This window comes from Vespula vulgaris, chromosome 19 (assembly GCF_905475345.1).
Source record: "Vespula vulgaris chromosome 19, iyVesVulg1.1, whole genome shotgun sequence".
Taxonomy (NCBI): Eukaryota; Metazoa; Arthropoda; class Insecta; order Hymenoptera; family Vespidae; genus Vespula; species Vespula vulgaris.
The window spans coordinates 1,552,501-1,570,000 of NC_066604.1; the positions used below are offsets into that span (position 1 = coordinate 1,552,501).

Genomic DNA, 17,500 nt, shown 5'->3' on the forward strand with positions numbered 1-17,500 from the left:
AAGAAGAGAAAGAAAGAAAAAATAAAAAAGAGGATAATCTAATAGGGAATGTTGTTTGTTAATAGACGATATCGCGATTATTTGAATTATGGATTCGATTAATGGATTTTAATTTTCTTTTTAAAAGGAAGGAAAGAGAGCAACGAGAAAGAATTACGAGGGATAATAGGAAAAATGTGAGATCATACGTTAGCTCCATTAATAATAATTATAAAGGATGTTATTCCAATACGAATTAGATTACAATAGATTCTCTATAGATGGAAAATGAGTAACTATTAAATCGAAAAATATATCCAGTCCTTTTCTCCTAGCTGTCTCTCTGCTGAATCGATCGGTGGCACGTATGCATGTACGTATGTATGTACGTATGTAGGTACGTATGTATGTACGTATTCATGTACGGTTCTATTGAACAATATCGTATCACACGGATGCGTCCATCCTTGATGAATTTCAACGATTAAATTGCATACAACTATTTCTCATTTACGACTAATTCGCTATTTTGATCGTTAACGCATAATACTAGTAATATAACAACGACAACAACAACAATAGTAGTAGTAGTAGTAATAATAATAATAATACTAAAAATAATAATCAATAAGTCCAATATACTTTATCAAGATTTATTGATGATCCTTATTTAATTGACGACTTTCCCATCAATTTTGAAGCAAACTTGAGCATTCTTATTTTCGTCAATTAAAGAGAATTCTATGTCCAATCTAATATTTGGATAGATTTTTAAAATAGGCATTAATAAGGAATAAGTGACTTCTTCGCCTTTTTCCAAAGGACATTCACCGTTTACTAAATCCTTACATGCATCTGGACGTGGATAATCATATTCCGTAGTAACACCGAATACCGTTACTATAACTCGTGGTTTTAAGGTAGCAGTATTTGCAGCTGTAAATATACGTATATCGTTGTATATATAAATGTATACGTATAGAAACGAAAAAGAAAGATAAAGTATAATAGCGTTATGAAAATATCGATTTTATAACGGTTAACTAATCGTTAGTTATTGTAATGAAAACTTATTATCAATACTTACTAACTGCAAAATCCCACTGTGCTTTTAAATCAGTACCTCTGACCAATGAACAAGGTAATTTATCGCAACCTTCGATATTTAAATTTTTAGGCTCTGGTAAACCACCCTCGCATTTGTAATATTCGGTTTGCATGGACGACGCAATGCAAAATGCAGCCAAAACGTAAACTGTACAATAAAAATAAAATACTTGTCAACGTTGTAAATATATATATATATATATATATATTTGTGTATGTGTGTGACTTGATTTTTTAACAATAAAAATAATTATACGGTAAAATTTAATCAATATAAGATTTACCACAAGCGAGAAGAGCCATTGTGACGAATTCGATGAAGACGATTTTTCGTTGAATGACTACAATGCTTTCCCAACACAGTATTTATTGCAGCCTAATATCTAATCAAACACCTGTTTACAAAAAGATAAGCTTTCATTCGTTTCAAACACTCGAAATGCCCACCTGTGCTTGACCAGCTGCGAACATTTTTATTTACTTAAGGAACAATTTATCTAGTACATCTACGAGGATGAATCAATGATTCTTATTGACAAAAGTAATTATTTACGTAATCATAATTCATGAGATTTTCACGTATATAATACCTATAATAATATACTTAAAAAAATAAAATAGAAAACGTAAGACTATAATTAAATTGTTGCATTAAATCAGAAAAAAAGATATACGTATAAAGCGTATATAAGCTTTATTTAAAAAAAAAATCTGTTAAAATCAATTAAAATAACGAAGACCCACGCGCGCGCACGCACACACACACACACACACACACATATCATTCTCTGAAAAATAAAATGAACAACTTATTGGAGTTAGAAAGAAAGAAAAAATACTTTCTCTTCCGTATGCTATAAACCTTTTTCTAACAAACTAAAATCCTTAGCAAGCTCCTCAAAAATTGGTTTCTTTGAACTATCGATCTCAAATCTCTCATCAATGTCCCTTTCTTTCCAACTAGGTAATTTTACAAATGATTCAGTCAATCGATCACGTATATAATAAGGTGTAATTTTAAATAACGTATAATAGAAACAATATCTCCATGGCTCGCATCTGCAAAGATAACAACAGAAGAATGATAATTCATCTTTAAATGCTCCATATTAAAGAAAAGAAAAGAAAAGAAAAAAAAAACAATGAAACGCTAAGATTAAGATAATCAAAAAAACAAACAAAAAAAAAAAAGAGAGAGGAGAAGATACTTTATCGATATATCTGTAAATTGTTCCAAGATTTTACGAAAAACATATTTTAAAATTAACTTCTAATCGAGTGCTTTTCCTTTTAACTCCATCTTTAAATCAAACAACGTCTGAAGTGTCGTAGTAGTAGTTATCAAATAATTGTGATAAGCAAAGGTCATCGTTCGACTTTATAAAAAAAAAAAAATTGTTAAAACGATAGAAAACAATTATTATAAAACTCACTTATAAACCGACGATGGATAATTGTCTAACAGTGCTCCCTCAAATTTTTCATAAATTCTAGGATTCTCGACGGGCTTGGGCGTGACCTTACGTGCCAATGGTTCAAAATATTTCACGTATCGATCAAAATAATCCCTATAAAAATATCTCGCATCTAACGTCATCGATTCTTTCATCGCATCGAAACGTTCCGGTTGATTAGCTAAAATGTTACTCTCTTGGGTGAAGGATCCTATAGGGAAAAAAAAGAGAGAACAAAAAATAAACAACAAACAATAATAATAAATGTAGACAAACGATAAGTACAGATAGAACGAATAAAAAACGATGTGACTGTTGTCGTGCAATTGGAACGAAAAGAAAAAAATATAAAAAAAAAAGAAAAAAAAAAGAAAAAAAAACTGATAAGACGAACAGGTGGTATTAATCTTCTTCTTCCACTTTCTTTGTTCTTTTTTTCTTTTTTATTTGTTATTTAAGAAAAAGAAAAAAAAAATGCAACCAACCAGGAACAAAAGTAACAACGTCGATGCCATATTTCTTTAGTTCTACCCTGATGGCCGTGGCCCAAGCATTGATCGCAGCCTTTGTCGCACTGTAGGTTGCTACTCCGGGTAAAGGTTCGCTCGCGCAATGGCTCGAAACAACGACAATCCTGGTTGAATCTTTTCGGATGAGAGGCATCAATTGATGCGTGATCTTCATCGTCCCAAGAAGGTTCACTTCTAATTGATGTTTCGCCTGATCCTTGGTTTGCCATTCGAATTCACCGAAGATCATAACACCTGCATTGTTCACCAATGCTTTCAAAGCTAAAACGAAAGAAAAAGAAAGGGGCCGGAAAAAAACCTAGAAAGAAAGAAAGAAAGAAAGAAAGAAAGAAAAGAAAAGAAAGAAAGAAAGAAAGAAAGAAAGAAAGAAAAGAAACGTATAAAAAAAAAAGAAAAAGAAAAAAACGTACGCATGCGCATTTGTTACCTCTTTCTCTCTCTTTCTTTCTCTCTTATGTAATCCTCGACGAAAGCAAAAAAAAAAAAAAAGGGAAAAGAAAAAAGAAAAAATGTAAAATTTACTGTATCTCTTTTTGTTGAGCAATAGGTGTACGTCTTTGTAAAAATTTTCGATACTCTTATCGTTTGTAATGTCGAGTGGTAATACAATGATTCCTTTTTCCTTTAATAATTCTGCACCCTGACCAGTATTGTCTAAAACGCTGGCTATCACGGTGGCACCAAGAAATTGACAATGCAATGCTAAACTATAACCGAGTCCCGAATCACAGCCTGTAATTATTACAACCTGATTCGTATCGAGCATATGCCGAGAACCGTAACGTTTGTGTAAACATGCGCTACCTGTCGATAAAAAATTTACTATATATAATTTATTATATATTATTTCAATCATATATATATATTTCTTTAATTAAACAACCAAGAATCCAAGAATCGGTTCACATTTTTATCATCCTATATAAAACTGATAACACTTATCAATCATATTTAATTTTATAAAATACTAAATCGTCACATGTGGTAACTATCACAATTACATTATGATAAAAATCACACATGGTGGTCATACCACGTCAAAATTCAATTATAAAAATAATAAAAAAATAAAAAAAAGAATAATCATACATTTCAATTACATTACGATATATCATTATTATATAATTCATTCATCAAAAATATCAATTTTTTTCGCGCATTCGATCGTTAAGAATTAATATTTGTATCAATGATAAACGATAGCATTGACTAATGCTTTTTCCTTCTTTCATAAATCTTCTTTCTTTTATTTATTTATTCTTTTTAATTTTATTCTTTGATTACTTAGGATCAACCTAAATCACTCTGGCAATAGTAATATGATTCCAAGTGTTACAGTGTTTCAAAAGGAATCGATAATACTTGTAATAATATTTAATCATATATAATCGAATCGTATCAAAATAACACACATACACACGTACGCACGCGCACACACATACATGATATGTGTTATATACGTTCTATATTCTGCATATTGTTAACCTTAATGAAAATTCAAAGCACAAAGGCATAGCTCACCAAAGGAACACAATGAAATCAAGGTAGCCAACCGTTTATTCGTGGTGTAACAGGAATACAATAGCCCAGCCGCACTGCTGACACCGACGGTCAATATCGTCGAATGTTTCCTGGCCCAAGCTGACAAAGCCATTTTCAATTTGGCGCGTGTTTACGTGGCACTAAATAACAACTTCCGGAAATTTTCTTTCCGTTCGATCTCCTCTACTCCTCTTTCTTTCCCTTCTTTTTCTTTTCTTTTTTTTTTCGTTTCTTTACGTTAGTTTATCTTTCCACCGTAATCCTTATCGTAAAAATCAGCTGACAGATTCTGAAAATAAATTAAAAAGAAAAAGAAAAATGTTAGAAAAATGAAATAATAGTAATTAACAAACAATAATAATAATAATAATAATAATAATAATAATAATAATAATAATAATAATAATAATAATAATAAAGAAACAATGATAAGAATAATAATAATTATAATAATAATATCGTTCCTTACAACGAAAGAGTAATACGAGGTCAAAGATGGAAAAATTGTGCCAGTTCGAAAAATAAAACAAACTTGAAGCAGGTTGTACCTCGAATGAGAATATATACTCTAGAAAGTCTTAATAAACTATGGAAGGTCGTATAGTATATAGATCGAAGAAAATAGAGATTCCCTGTGTTTTCATAATAAATGAAAACATCGTCGTACCTTTTAACGAGGCGAGCACGTATCGATCGATCATTCACGCATGCGCGAAAGATTTTTCTGAGATCTCCAAATAATAACGAACGATGCATGAAACTTGTTTCTGCCTCGTCCGAATTCTATAAGAACATAATGAAAGATGAAAAGAAAGTAGAATCGGTTATCCCCACTCTACTTACGTTCTTCTGACATTCTTTTTTCAAAATATATACATACGAGGGCTATGGCGAACGGACAGACAAGTCCGCCATGATGCAACATGGCTGTGACGCGCTATTTTTGAATTCAAATTACCTTCCCCTTCGACTTCCGTTCGTTCGTATTAGGAAATCCTATATAAATCATGTACTATACGTTTCTCGAGTTAAAAATGAATCTCTCTCTCTCTTTCTTTTTTTTTCCTTTTTTTTTTGTTTCACTCGATCAAAATAAATTTTTAAGATCAAGGATCGGACTCGGAGACGAATAAATCGATATTGTGACTGATACTCCGATGTAACTTCACACAATAGCTACGATTTACAAGCATCCCTGCCATTATGTATAATTCATTTATGTAAATAGTCGAGATCTCTTACAAAGAATTTTCCATGATGTATTTGAATAAGATTTTACTTGCAATGAGGCAAGAACCTTATAACAAAGTTTCTCTCTCTCCTTTTCTCTGTCTCTTGTATAATTTCTTTCTAACAATATATAATGGTATTACAAATAGTGTAATGTCTGGTATAACGATAAATGTAATCAAACATTAATCCTTCGTAGATATTATCATTTGATATTTTATAAATTCATACAATTTTCTTTTAATTAACTGAAATATACAACTTAATCGTACAGCCTAAATTACATAAAAATCAACAGACATTAGATCTAGAAGTATACTGTACACAGTTTCATACACTTGCACATTCCTTTTGTATATATAATATTCGCTTTTTGTATTTTATAATATTTTCTTATCTCTCTCTCTCTCTCTCTCTCTCTCTCTCCCTCTCTCTCTCTCTCTCTCTCATAAGCTTTGTTTTCTTATACTTCCATATAGTCTTTATTATTTATGTTATAACTTATTATTTATGTCCGCTATTTATTTCTCTATGTATTACATACCAAACTTTTCATCTTGAACTTTAACATGTGGATTAACTAATACACTGTAACTTGGATCTCCTTCGGTAGACATTCTTCCTAACCAAGAAAGAAGCACGAGAATGATACAAAATGCTGTTACACCAGCAATGATTAGTATGACATATCTTTTGTGTATAGAACCTGCTGTACCCCTTCGTCTTGCAGGTGGCCTTGAGATTAATTTCCACCACCTTAAGAACAATTCAATAGCTGACTTTCTTTGATATTTATTTTCATCATGATCAAAAGTTATATCTTTCGGATCATCGTAAGCTTCGCATACTTTTTTTGACATTTGATTAGTCAAAGACATGGATGTTTCTATATTTACTACAGAATATGGTGGCTCAACTTTCTGCTTGATTAAATGATCATTACTTATATTAGTATTGATTGAATTAACGTTACTACTAGTACGGGGTGTGACTACAGTAGGTGCAGAAGTGGTCATAGTATGATTGTGATAGGAATATGTTTCCAAAGCTGATGAAACATGTTCTGGTTCAGGCTTTTGCTCTCTATCTTCACTGAGCTATAAAATTCAAAATAAACGATTAAATATATTCACATAAACGAATTATTCATACAACTATATAAAATATTTACCAATGGTAAGCCTAAACCAGCACGTGCCCAATTGACACCTGCTAATTTTTCTCTTAAAACATCTGCTACCGGTGATACTAATTTTGGTTGTGGAAAAATACATGTTCTACAAGATGGACAAGTATAACCAGCTGGTGCTGTCGTAGCAGGTAATTCTCTAGCATATCTGTCTAGACATGCCCAATGATACATGTGATAACAAGTTAATCGAACACAATCTCCATCGCTTAAATTTCCAGAACATAATATACAAACTGGACTGTAGTCATGATCATGAAGCCATAAGAGATATGATTGTACTATACACTGGAAAAGATAATGTACATCATTGAATTAAACTAATGCAACAATAAAAGAAAAGAAAATTTTGTAAACGCAATGAAATTTTGTATATCTAACCTACAAACGAATAATCTACATACATTTATTTCTATCTCTTAAACCGTAAAGAAACACTATTTTTATTAATATACCTTTGGATGATTAGTAACCATGCAATGTTCGCAAACATTGACACGATGTTCAAAACAAAACTGGGTTGTTACTATTCGTTTTGGACACTTGCACAAACCCATATTGCATTAATATGATATGATCACCAATGTCGTGAAATCTTCTTCGGTTTCAATTTCTATTAACACGATAATAAACGATTATTATTTCTAATTCATTGCATGATATCTATGAATCACACAATAATTTCTTCTGTATTATTTAAGAAAGCCACCATATTTTATCGGCCACGTCGTCTGACATTTCGTGCTCGTTAGAAAAGAATGGACCAATAGGAACGTTTCTTTTGAACTTTCGTCCAATAGCAACGCTTTTACCGGTTTATCAAATTTTATATTTTTAATTAATTTATATTAATTGTCTTTTTTTGTGCAGATTAAAAAATAAGATGATTTCGCTTTGTATAACGTTGATATCTCATACGTTTTAATCGTAAAGTTTCATAATCGCATCGTTGCACACAGTTTTTCAAAATGGCCACGCTTGGTCGCCTTGCATCGCAAATTAGAAAAAATTTTATTATTACGAATTATAACAGAGCTATATCATTATCTGCGACAGCACGCATTAAAGAAAGTAAGTCGAATTACTTATACGTAAAAATTTTTTATCAAACAATTTATCAATTTTGCAAATATTGCTATAACCTATATGTTTATTATGATATATCTAATATAAACATTTTCTTGTGTAGTAACCGAAAAGAAGGATGGAAATAATATAATTATTGAAGCTACGATACGCCCTCAAAAAGACAGACACTTATTGATAAAACCTAAAGAAACAGTTTGTCCTATATGTTCCACCGGTCTTGATATTAAACATACTGTAAAATAAATACTTTCTTTTAATAACTTTTGAAACTAATAACTTCTTTCCTATGAATTATATTATCCTACAAATATAATAATAAAAATTAATCGCTTTCAGGATGTTCTCATATTAAGTCAATTTGTAAGATCGGACGGATGTATGTTACCAAGTAGAATTACCGGTTTATGCAACACGCAACAAAAAAGGATAACTACTATGGTTGCTATGGCACAGAAAGCAGGTATTTAAAGGGTTTCTAACGAAGAACTAACTTTTTGTTATAATTCAATTAATTGTTACATCAATGTTGCAGGTTTGATGCCTAATTTAGCTCCAAAAAGAAGTAAAAAAGATCCTAAGAAAAGATATCAGTGGAAAAAATTTAATACATATTTCGACGAGAAAACTATTAGATATAAGTATTTATAATTATTAATATTATAAGTACTAAATAGTAATAAACAAATATTTTAATCTGAAATGTATATAAAAATCAAATATCAAAATTTATCTTTAAACTTTTTAACCATTTCTTTTTTCATAGTAATTAACACCTAATAAAATATATAACATATATATATATATATATGTGTGCGCGTATGTACATACATATGTACAATTTAGTTATTATAATTATATTCATTGTAGAAAAATGATTACGTATATATGCTATATATAAAAGTTTAACCTCTTTGCGATAGAGAGCATCACGAACGCAACCTATAAACACGGAGCAAGCTCATAGAATTAAAAAACGAAGATCTTTAATTTAATGATAAATCTTGAATAATTAAATAATCAGAAATTAAATATTCATGCACGTAATTGTGGAATTACTTACGTGTGTTGGTTGCAGGTTAGAATCGTCGACAACGTCTAGTTAAAGCTATGTTACAACGTAAAGTAATGAAAACAACATGGTGCGAGCTTCGTAAACAATATATACACAGTACAAAATGTTTGAAAACAAATTCTGAGAAACACGATGTTAAAAAAATACGAAATATTGGAATTTTGGCACACATCGATGCCGGTCAATATACATTTTATATTGTATTAATAGATACTTCAAATAGTAAATAAACATTTTATACGTTATTCTATTATAGGTAAAACGACAACGACCGAACGAATGTTATTTTATTCTGGACTTATTAAAAATATGGGAGAAGTACATCATGGGAACACGGTGACAGATTATATGGAACAAGAACGTGAACGTGGTATAACAATAACTTCTGCAGCTGTTACATTTAATTGGAAAAACTATCGTTTTAATTTGATCGATACACCTGGACATATCGATTTTACTATGGAAGTAGAACAAGCGTTACGAGTTATGGATGGTGTGGTTGTTATATTAGATGGATCGGCTGGTGTGGAAGCACAAACGTTAACAGTTTGTAGACAGGCAGATAAATATGAGATACCTAAAATCATTTATGTTAATAAAATGGATCGCCCGGATGCAAATCTTGAGAACAGTTTAAAATCTATAGAATTAAAATTAAATGCCAATGCATTACCGATACAATATCCTATAAAAAAAGGAGATGTTTTCGAAGGTATAATAGACCTTGTAAGTTTAGAAAAAATAATATTTAACAAAAAGAGTCAAGGATTAGATTTCATAAGAACAAAATTAACACAAAACGAAGACAAAGATTTATGGAATCTAGCAAACGAAAAACGTGAAATGTTGGTAGATAAACTATCAAATTTGGATGACAAGTTAGCCGAAATAATAATAGAAGAAGAATCTCTTGGTAAAATAACTGATCAAGCAATATGTGAATCTTTACGAAAAATCACGTTGTCAAGAAAAGGTGTGCCAGTTCTTATTGGTAGTTCTTACAAAAACATCGGTGTGCAACCTTTAATGGATAGTATTATATTATACTTGCCATTTCCAGATGAATATGGAAATGAATACAGTTGTTTCAAAAATAATTTATCTGCACGTGTTTTTAAGATTGTACATGATAAACAAAGAGGACCTATCACTTTTTTTAGAGTTTATACCGGTACTATGAAGAAAGGCGAAAAAATATATAATGTTCAAAAAGGAAAGGTAGAACAAAGTAATCGTTTATATATTGCCTGTGCAGATGACTATGAAGAAATTAATGAAATTAATAATGGTAATATTGCAGCTGTTACCGGATTACAAACTACTGTTACTGGTGATTTGATAACTACTAATGCTTCAGCAATGAAAAATGCACAAAAAAATATGAATGCACATAAATCTACTGAAGAATCAGCTGGAAGAAAAGTAGATAATATCTTTACTTCTGGTACTACAATACCAGATCCTGTCTTCTTTTGTTCTATAGAACCACCTTCTTTATCGAAGCAAGTACCTCTAGAAATTGCATTACAACAACTTGGAAGAGAAGATCCTAGTCTAAGAATAAATCAAGATGAAGAAACCGGTCAAACAGTGTTAGCTGGAATGGGAGAATTGCACATTGAAATTATCAAAGAAAGAATTAGAACGGAATATAAAATTGATGCTGATATAGGTCCTTTACAAATAGCTTACAAGGAAGCTATAACAGAAACGGTTAAAGATACTTTCTCTAATGAGTATAAAATAGGCAAAACTTTTCATAGTGTTACTGTAACTTTGTCTTTAATACCAAACTACACGCAAAACGAAATTTTACAATTTGATCATACACGAAATTCTGCTTCTAATATTGATGATATACATCCAAAGATGATGGCTGCCATAAAGAAGGGTATAAAATTGGCTCTTAGAAATGGTCCAAAACTAAATTCTCCAGTTATAAATACTGGGGTTAAGCTGCATTGGCTAGAGATACAAAAGGGTACATCAGACACTATAGTTTCTGCTGCAGTGACACAATGTATTAAACAAGTAAGTATAAATAATTTTACTTATTTACTTGAAAATTTTATTGCAGGTTTAATGAGATATTAGTCTTATTTTTTTTTAATTCTTTTTTGAACTTCAGGAATTTTCACTATGTTACTGTTCATTTTTGGCAATACTGGAAATATGAAATTAGAATTTTGCTTATAAGAAATATTTTGAATATCTGATGTATTGTCTTCTGTTATATCATTAGTTTTTGAATAATGCTTTCCTTCGTAAAGATACCTATACGTCCATTTTTCTTCCAAATTATCAGTTTTTAAAATATATTTTTGTTGTTGATTATCAAATATTTCATTACATTCTTTTTGCAAGTCTACAGCTAATGGAATATTAGATATATCTTTAGTTTCTTTGGATATATCTTCCGTTATATTACTCCAATTCGATAATTTAATATCATTCCACTTATCTTTTTTTTGTAATTTATTAATATTTGTTGGTACAACATATGATTTTATTATTATTTGATCTTTGAAATTTCCTATGGGTAATGAAATTGGACGTTGTCTGCTGAAAAATTCATCTATTAAAGTATTTGATTTCATTCTTATATTATTTATTAATTTGGAATTAACATCTTTTGAACAGTCATTGGTTTGCATCTGCACGAATGAATTATTTATTTTGTCATTATAATATAGTTCATTAGAGTTAGCAGTGTTATCTGTATTTAAAAGATTTTGATATTCTTTATAATTATTATTATTATTATAATAATTATTATTATTACTATTATTATTATTGTTATTATTATTATTCTTAAGATTTGTTTTTTTCTGTTTTAAATTTGTAGTTTGCGTTGCATTCTCTATTCGATAGATACCCCATTTTAACATATATAAATCAAGAAAGCCTTGGTATAGATCCAATGAAATTTCAGAATCATTATAATGCCTATCTACAAAATATATTCTACGTAATCGACAATTGGCACAAATTTCTAGTCTCTGCGTTGCTATATACTGAGACTTAAATGCAATCTCTGTTAAAGTTTTCAAATTTAATTCTATTTTATTCCAACCAGATTGAAGTTGAATCTTAGCACGACAAATAACAGGATCTTTGATATTTCGACTTTTTTCATAATCACCACTACAAAATTGAAAATGATGACGTATGTTATCCGAATCTATAACCTGCAATTAATAATTTTTTTTTATAATATATCGTATTTGTCATTATAATTTACAGATTGTATCAAATTAATAACCTGAATTTGAAAACGACAATCAGCACCAAAATTTTTTAATATAATAACAAGCACGGGTAATCCAACGTTCAAAAGTTGGGTTATGTTAGGTGGACAAGAAATGAATGTTTTTGAAATATTTGATAATTGAATATCTTGAATTTCTATAACCTAGTTTAATTTTATATATATATATAAAATTATAAAAAATATTTCTACAATTATTTAATAATATATCAATAACATACATTGTCAAGTAAATCGCTATCTAAGATCTTACGAATGCATCCTGTCTGTGACTGATGTTTACCCCAATATTCTAATGGTTTTTCGCTAATACTACAAAGAAGAGATAAATATGCAGCAACCATTAAAGTTTCTTTTGCATTTCTTATTTATACAAATTAAATAATATTCAATTTAAATAGATTTTGTATAGAGAACTATTGTACAGAACTTGATACTTAAAAATTTTGAATTCCTTCAATTGTTTATTTTTTATTTTTTTTATTTCTCGTATCAATCGTAGATCGTACGTCTAATGTTAAAAAATGAAATTCTATTAATACTTTACGTAATATTGGACAATTAATTCGATTAACAATTAATACAACGTGTTTACAAAATAATTCGTCGATGATAAACTCTTTTGTAGATTCGTTCGTCATTGACGAATTACTGCATAGAATAGATTGTAATTTTCTTTATTTTTTATTATGATTGAGATTTGTGTGAAAAGAATTAAATGAAGTTAGTATGAGTGAAAAATTAATTATTAATTCAATTAGATATTGTGTGACATTGAATTTTTCGTTTTTTAGCTGATGCGAAAAGGAGAGAGTATAATATTGGAACCGATTATGAATGTAGAAATTGTTACAATGAACGAATATTCATCGTCCGTTCTTGCTGATCTTAGTCAACGAAGATGTGAAATACAAAATGTTGACACTCGTGGAGGAAATAAGGTTAATAACAATGTTTATATATCATATTTGTTTCAGAAGAAATTAAGTAAGGATAAAGTTAGTAATTTAAATAATACTTATGCAATTTTCATGCAGGTTATTACTGCTTTTGTTCCATTGTCAAATTTGCTTGGATATTCAACGAGTTTAAGAAGTATTACGTCTGGAAATTCAACATTTACAGTAGAATTTAGTCATTACAAAGCTATGGAGTCAATTTTTGAAGAAGAAACTATTAAAAGGATAACTGGATTTTAATAATTAATAGGTTAAGTATAATTTTGTTTCATTATTTAACCATTATTATTAAAATACTGTTCAAGAATATATATATATATATGTAGAAATAATCAATTAAATAGATACTACAGTATCACGAAAGAAGATAATTCCCAATAAATTTTCATAATTATTATTTTCAATTATTACAATTTCTTCACCTGGTTATTGGCTTGGTCTAATCAAAATATATCGCAACATTATGAATGGTGCATTACAATCTTCATTTACAAATGTCAATTTCGCGGACCACTACACACGATGTTGGAAAGCACAATTAAGGTTGTTATTATTAAACTAGAGCAATTTAAGCGCACTATTAAAAAAATCTTGTTGAGACTTACCAGCACCACGAGTAGCAGTCGCATATAAATATATTAATATTGCTTAGGATCATGCAAAAAGGTCATACATAGTAAAATATATGTATATATATATATATATGTATATATATATTATATGTATGGAGGGATTAAATGTTATTTAGTATCGATTGAATTCTCTAACAATCACTGTTGCATACAAAATCTAAAAAATACAGAGCGGACGACGTAAACAGCAGCAGACTCCCTTTAATGTAATCTTTGTTTTTATCACGTAAAAAACGTTTGTACAATTAGTTAGTTCATGCTTGAAAATCAATCCGCTCTGACAAATAATTATTTTCTTTTAATTCTTTTTCTTACAAGCTAATCTTTTTTCCTTACATTCTAAACTTTCGGTCAGTATATAACTATAGTATAAAATCTGTTCGCTCTTGGTTTAATTATCTAATAATAATAATATAATAATAATATAATAATAATAATAATAATAATAATAATAATAATAATAATAATAATAATAATAATAATAGTAATAATAAAAAAAGAGACAAATATCTTATGCTCATATTAATTCTAATTTATTTGCATTACTTAAAAAATTTAAATATATATATATATATACTTATTATCACTTGTATGCAGATGCTTCCGCTACTACACCTGCACACCGGTGCTCGCAATTAAAAGTATGACTTTCTCTGTTTAATATTTACGCCTTCGAATAATGACAATAAGAAACCAACCACGTTTGCCTATCCTTTTATTCGCTTTGGGAAATGTAGAAAATATATCTTCAAATCGATCAGTAATTCGTTTACAATACGATCGTTAATAATAATGAAGTCAAAATCGTTGTTCCACTTTAAGTTATTAAAACGGAATCAACGTATCATAAAAAGATCAAGATCACAAAGCTTTACCTTAAATACATATCAAAATACGCTCTTCGATTGATCTGATTTAATTAATAATCGAAGATGACGACTTATTTTCCCGACAACGTACGTAATAACGTACCTTAATAAAAATACTCCCTTCTATCAACGACACCCCAAAGGAAAAAAAAAACAATTTATTTCTCTTTTTTACCTCTGAATTTTTACAGGCGCAACTCCGTAGATCTCAATTCTTCCTTGGCGTATTGCAAGATAGAAAAATCAAAAAGGAGAACGATCTGTTGCTGCTGCTCGACGGACACGAAGAAGGAAACGAATGGCGTCGTTATGTTTGTATAATATTGCTGGTGTGTACGTGGTGTGTTTTGTGTATATTATGTGGTGTACGTGTGTACGCGTGTATTTATGTGTGTATATTGCACAAACGTACGAGAGAGAAAAAGATATAACAACGCAACGTTAGAAGAATTGTTTTCTTCCTTTTCTATTTTATTGAAAAAGAAAGAGAGAGAGAGAGAGAGAGAGAGAGAGAAAGAGAAAAGTAAACAAACCGATCCCAGAGACTTGTGGGGACGGTCGAAGAGAGAAAAATACAACGTAGTATGTAATATTTCTTATTTATGGCAACTCGTGATGTCTGCGACGTAGAAAACGTCCGAGATAAAAAGGGCAACGCCCCTCTCTCTCTCTCTTTCCTTTTTCTTTCTCTCTTAATTTCTCTCATTCTCCATTGGTATTTATATAATTGTCTCTTTCTATTTCTCCTCTAGATCTCTCGAGGCGAATAAAGCACACGTACACACAGAAAGTTTCTCTTCGTCATCATCGTCATCATCGTCATCGTCTTCCTAAATAATGAATGGCAAGCGAGATAAATCCACGCGCGCCACGATTTCATTCAGGATCGTCCTCGTTCGACCCATATTCAATGACGTCTTCTTGGCGTCACAAGCTCACGAGTTTCGGTGGATTAGCATCTGGAGAGCTAAGATCTACGGCGGAGAGATTATTCCTTTGTTGCGTCGAGCAGGATGGTATTAGAGGTGTCGAAACTGGCGTCAAGCCGGTCCCACCTTCCATCAGGGAGTCAAAATTGAATGGTATACCGCTGGTTGGTGTTGTTATCGGCATACCGGCAACATCTAACGATGGTTTCATGAATGACGGTGTTTCTACCGTCTTGAAGGTCAATGAATCCGGTCTGTCCTTAGGCTCGCTAAAGATCGACAACGAATTTGGTCTGTTGTTATTGTCAAATCCAACTGGCAAAGAATTTGGTCTGCTAGGTCTTGCGGCCGTCAAGGTGTCGCGCTTCGTAGGTTCAGCGAATTGATCCTCGAGCGGTATTTCCGGCTTTATCACAGGCTTCACGTCAGGCGGAGATGAGGAACGAAGTCGACAAACAGCTCTGTGAGCTTCGAGAATAAACTCGAGCTCGTCTTTGGCCTGCTGCAACTGATGAATCTCGTCCTGCAAGCTTTGCTTCTTCTGTTCCAAGCCCTCTGTTTCCTGCGAACACGAAACAGGATGATCTTCGTTTAAATTCGTCGTTTCTCTTTCTCATCGTAAGAGAATTTGTTTTATTATTATTATTTTGTTGTCTCTCTCTCTCTCTCTCTCTCTCTCTCTTACTTTTATCGTTATCTTTCGTTTACTTCATCGATCCCTTCCTTTCTTTTCCTTTTATTTTATTTCTATATATTATGTATATATATATATATATATTATTTTTTCTTTTCTTTCGAAACAATCTCTTCGACTCTCTCGTAATACGATAGTAACAGTCTCTATACGGTATCGCTACGAGGACGTTGATCATAGCGGTAGGACGATGCTGTTACTATCTAGAATGTAAAAAACAAATATTTATACTGCTCTAATTTCAGATGAAATTCTTTGTCGTGCCGTGTCATATATATATATATATAATATATATAATATATATATGTATATACAATATCAGCGTGTCTCGAAGGAAGGGATCGATGATACACCTTCGTGAAAATAATCGATGTTACAGAATAATTTTCTTCTAATGGAATCTTTTTAAACGCTTACTTCTAGCAGGGCATTGGTGTGATCCATTCTTCGCTTGCGACACCTAGCAGCTGCCATTTTATTTCTCTCTCTTCTTATCTGTCGTCTCTTTTCTTCTTCGGGTGTCATACCAATCGTCCTGTTTGGTCTCCTACCACCCATATTGCGTTTCGTTGCCTGTTGCTGTTGTTGTTGCTGCTGCTGTTGTTGCTGTTGCTGTTGCTGTGGTTGTTGCTGTTGTTCCGGCTGCTGAGGTAACGTCTGTTGACTATCGATCAGAGTACTCGCAGGATTGTTGTGATGCGTCGCCAGATTTTGTGTTTGAGCTGGAGTTGGTTGAGAAGGTTCGACCAAAGGTGGTACGAAACCGGCCTCTCGACTATGGGACCCTGTTTCGCTGGTAAGCTCGAGGAAAGTCTGCTCGATACTTCTCAGTGTCGTCGGTGTCAATGTTGGCGTAGTTCTTGTTGGTACACCACTGTGCAAGCCGTCGAGAGATACCAACTGTAAGAAAAATAAAAAAAGTTATCCTTCATATATTGGTAACTCGTTCTTTTTTTT

The 17,500-nt window shown here is 31.1% G+C and overlaps 7 protein-coding genes across 23 annotated transcripts in view; 2 read left to right on the forward strand and 5 right to left on the reverse strand.

Annotated features, from left to right (window-relative positions):
- Window positions 1-198: 198 nt before the first annotated feature.
- Window positions 199-1,533, reverse strand: LOC127070742 (NPC intracellular cholesterol transporter 2 homolog a-like). The gene is made up of 3 exons (XM_051009130.1): window positions 1,371-1,533; window positions 1,067-1,234; window positions 199-915 (listed from the first exon to the last, which is right to left on the reverse strand). The coding sequence occupies exons 1-3, from the start codon at window positions 1,387-1,389 to the stop codon at window positions 650-652; spliced, it is 453 nt and encodes a 150-aa protein (XP_050865087.1). The 5' UTR covers window positions 1,390-1,533; the 3' UTR covers window positions 199-649.
- Window position 1,534: 1 nt separating this feature from the next.
- LOC127070735 (estradiol 17-beta-dehydrogenase 2) lies at window positions 1,535-9,297 on the reverse strand. 9 transcript variants are annotated; one of them, XM_051009115.1, is made up of 7 exons: window positions 5,456-5,891; window positions 5,280-5,395; window positions 4,592-4,901; window positions 3,593-3,874; window positions 3,026-3,331; window positions 2,520-2,751; window positions 1,535-2,145 (listed from the first exon to the last, which is right to left on the reverse strand). In XM_051009115.1, the coding sequence occupies exons 3-7, from the start codon at window positions 4,722-4,724 to the stop codon at window positions 1,941-1,943; spliced, it is 1,158 nt and encodes a 385-aa protein (XP_050865072.1). In that variant the 5' UTR covers window positions 4,725-4,901; window positions 5,280-5,395; window positions 5,456-5,891; the 3' UTR covers window positions 1,535-1,940. The 9 variants fall into 9 exon arrangements, with proteins under 9 accessions (XP_050865072.1, XP_050865073.1, XP_050865074.1 ...); XM_051009116.1 differs by lacking the exons at window positions 5,280-5,395; window positions 5,456-5,891 and adding an exon at window positions 9,181-9,297; XM_051009117.1 differs by having other exon boundaries at window positions 3,593-3,802; window positions 5,082-5,891.
- On the reverse strand, window positions 6,032-7,748 carry LOC127070738 (zinc finger protein-like 1). Its single transcript, XM_051009126.1, has 3 exons — window positions 7,487-7,748; window positions 7,014-7,319; window positions 6,032-6,939 (listed from the first exon to the last, which is right to left on the reverse strand). The coding sequence occupies exons 1-3, from the start codon at window positions 7,586-7,588 to the stop codon at window positions 6,379-6,381; spliced, it is 969 nt and encodes a 322-aa protein (XP_050865083.1). The 5' UTR covers window positions 7,589-7,748; the 3' UTR covers window positions 6,032-6,378.
- On the forward strand, window positions 7,837-8,857 carry LOC127070740 (28S ribosomal protein S18a, mitochondrial). The gene is made up of 4 exons (XM_051009129.1): window positions 7,837-8,102; window positions 8,221-8,354; window positions 8,457-8,580; window positions 8,653-8,857. Exons 1-4 carry the CDS (start codon window positions 8,000-8,002, stop codon window positions 8,766-8,768), a joined length of 477 nt encoding a protein of 158 aa, XP_050865086.1. The 5' UTR covers window positions 7,837-7,999; the 3' UTR covers window positions 8,769-8,857.
- On the forward strand, window positions 9,228-15,425 carry LOC127070725 (ribosome-releasing factor 2, mitochondrial). 3 transcript variants are annotated; one of them, XM_051009067.1, is made up of 5 exons: window positions 9,228-9,372; window positions 9,449-11,223; window positions 13,255-13,401; window positions 13,498-13,669; window positions 15,112-15,425. In XM_051009067.1, exons 1-4 carry the CDS (start codon window positions 9,228-9,230, stop codon window positions 13,657-13,659), a joined length of 2,229 nt encoding a protein of 742 aa, XP_050865024.1. In that variant the 3' UTR covers window positions 13,660-13,669; window positions 15,112-15,425. The 3 variants fall into 3 exon arrangements, with proteins under 3 accessions (XP_050865024.1, XP_050865023.1, XP_050865022.1); XM_051009066.1 differs by having other exon boundaries at window positions 9,449-10,420; window positions 10,493-11,223; window positions 13,255-13,669; XM_051009065.1 differs by having other exon boundaries at window positions 13,255-13,669.
- Window positions 11,023-13,256, reverse strand: LOC127070732 (probable serine/threonine-protein kinase DDB_G0283337). Of its 2 annotated transcripts, XM_051009103.1 has the most exons (4): window positions 12,682-13,256; window positions 12,455-12,604; window positions 11,252-12,380; window positions 11,023-11,157 (listed from the first exon to the last, which is right to left on the reverse strand). In XM_051009103.1, the coding sequence occupies exons 1-3, from the start codon at window positions 12,802-12,804 to the stop codon at window positions 11,289-11,291; spliced, it is 1,365 nt and encodes a 454-aa protein (XP_050865060.1). In that variant the 5' UTR covers window positions 12,805-13,256; the 3' UTR covers window positions 11,023-11,157; window positions 11,252-11,288. The 2 variants fall into 2 exon arrangements, with proteins under 2 accessions (XP_050865060.1, XP_050865061.1); XM_051009104.1 differs by lacking the exon at window positions 12,455-12,604.
- LOC127070733 (transcription factor kayak) overlaps window positions 13,798-17,500 on the reverse strand; it is a 42,562-nt gene continuing 38,859 nt past the window's right edge. For all 6 annotated transcript variants that reach the window (XM_051009108.1, XM_051009107.1, XM_051009106.1 and 3 more), the window contains 2 exons: window positions 16,961-17,443; window positions 13,798-16,411 (listed from right to left, as the gene is read on the reverse strand). In XM_051009108.1, the coding sequence (XP_050865065.1) occupies window positions 15,848-16,411; window positions 16,961-17,443 (1,047 nt within the window). In that variant the 3' untranslated portion in view covers window positions 13,798-15,847. The remainder of the gene's footprint in view (window positions 16,412-16,960; window positions 17,444-17,500) is intronic.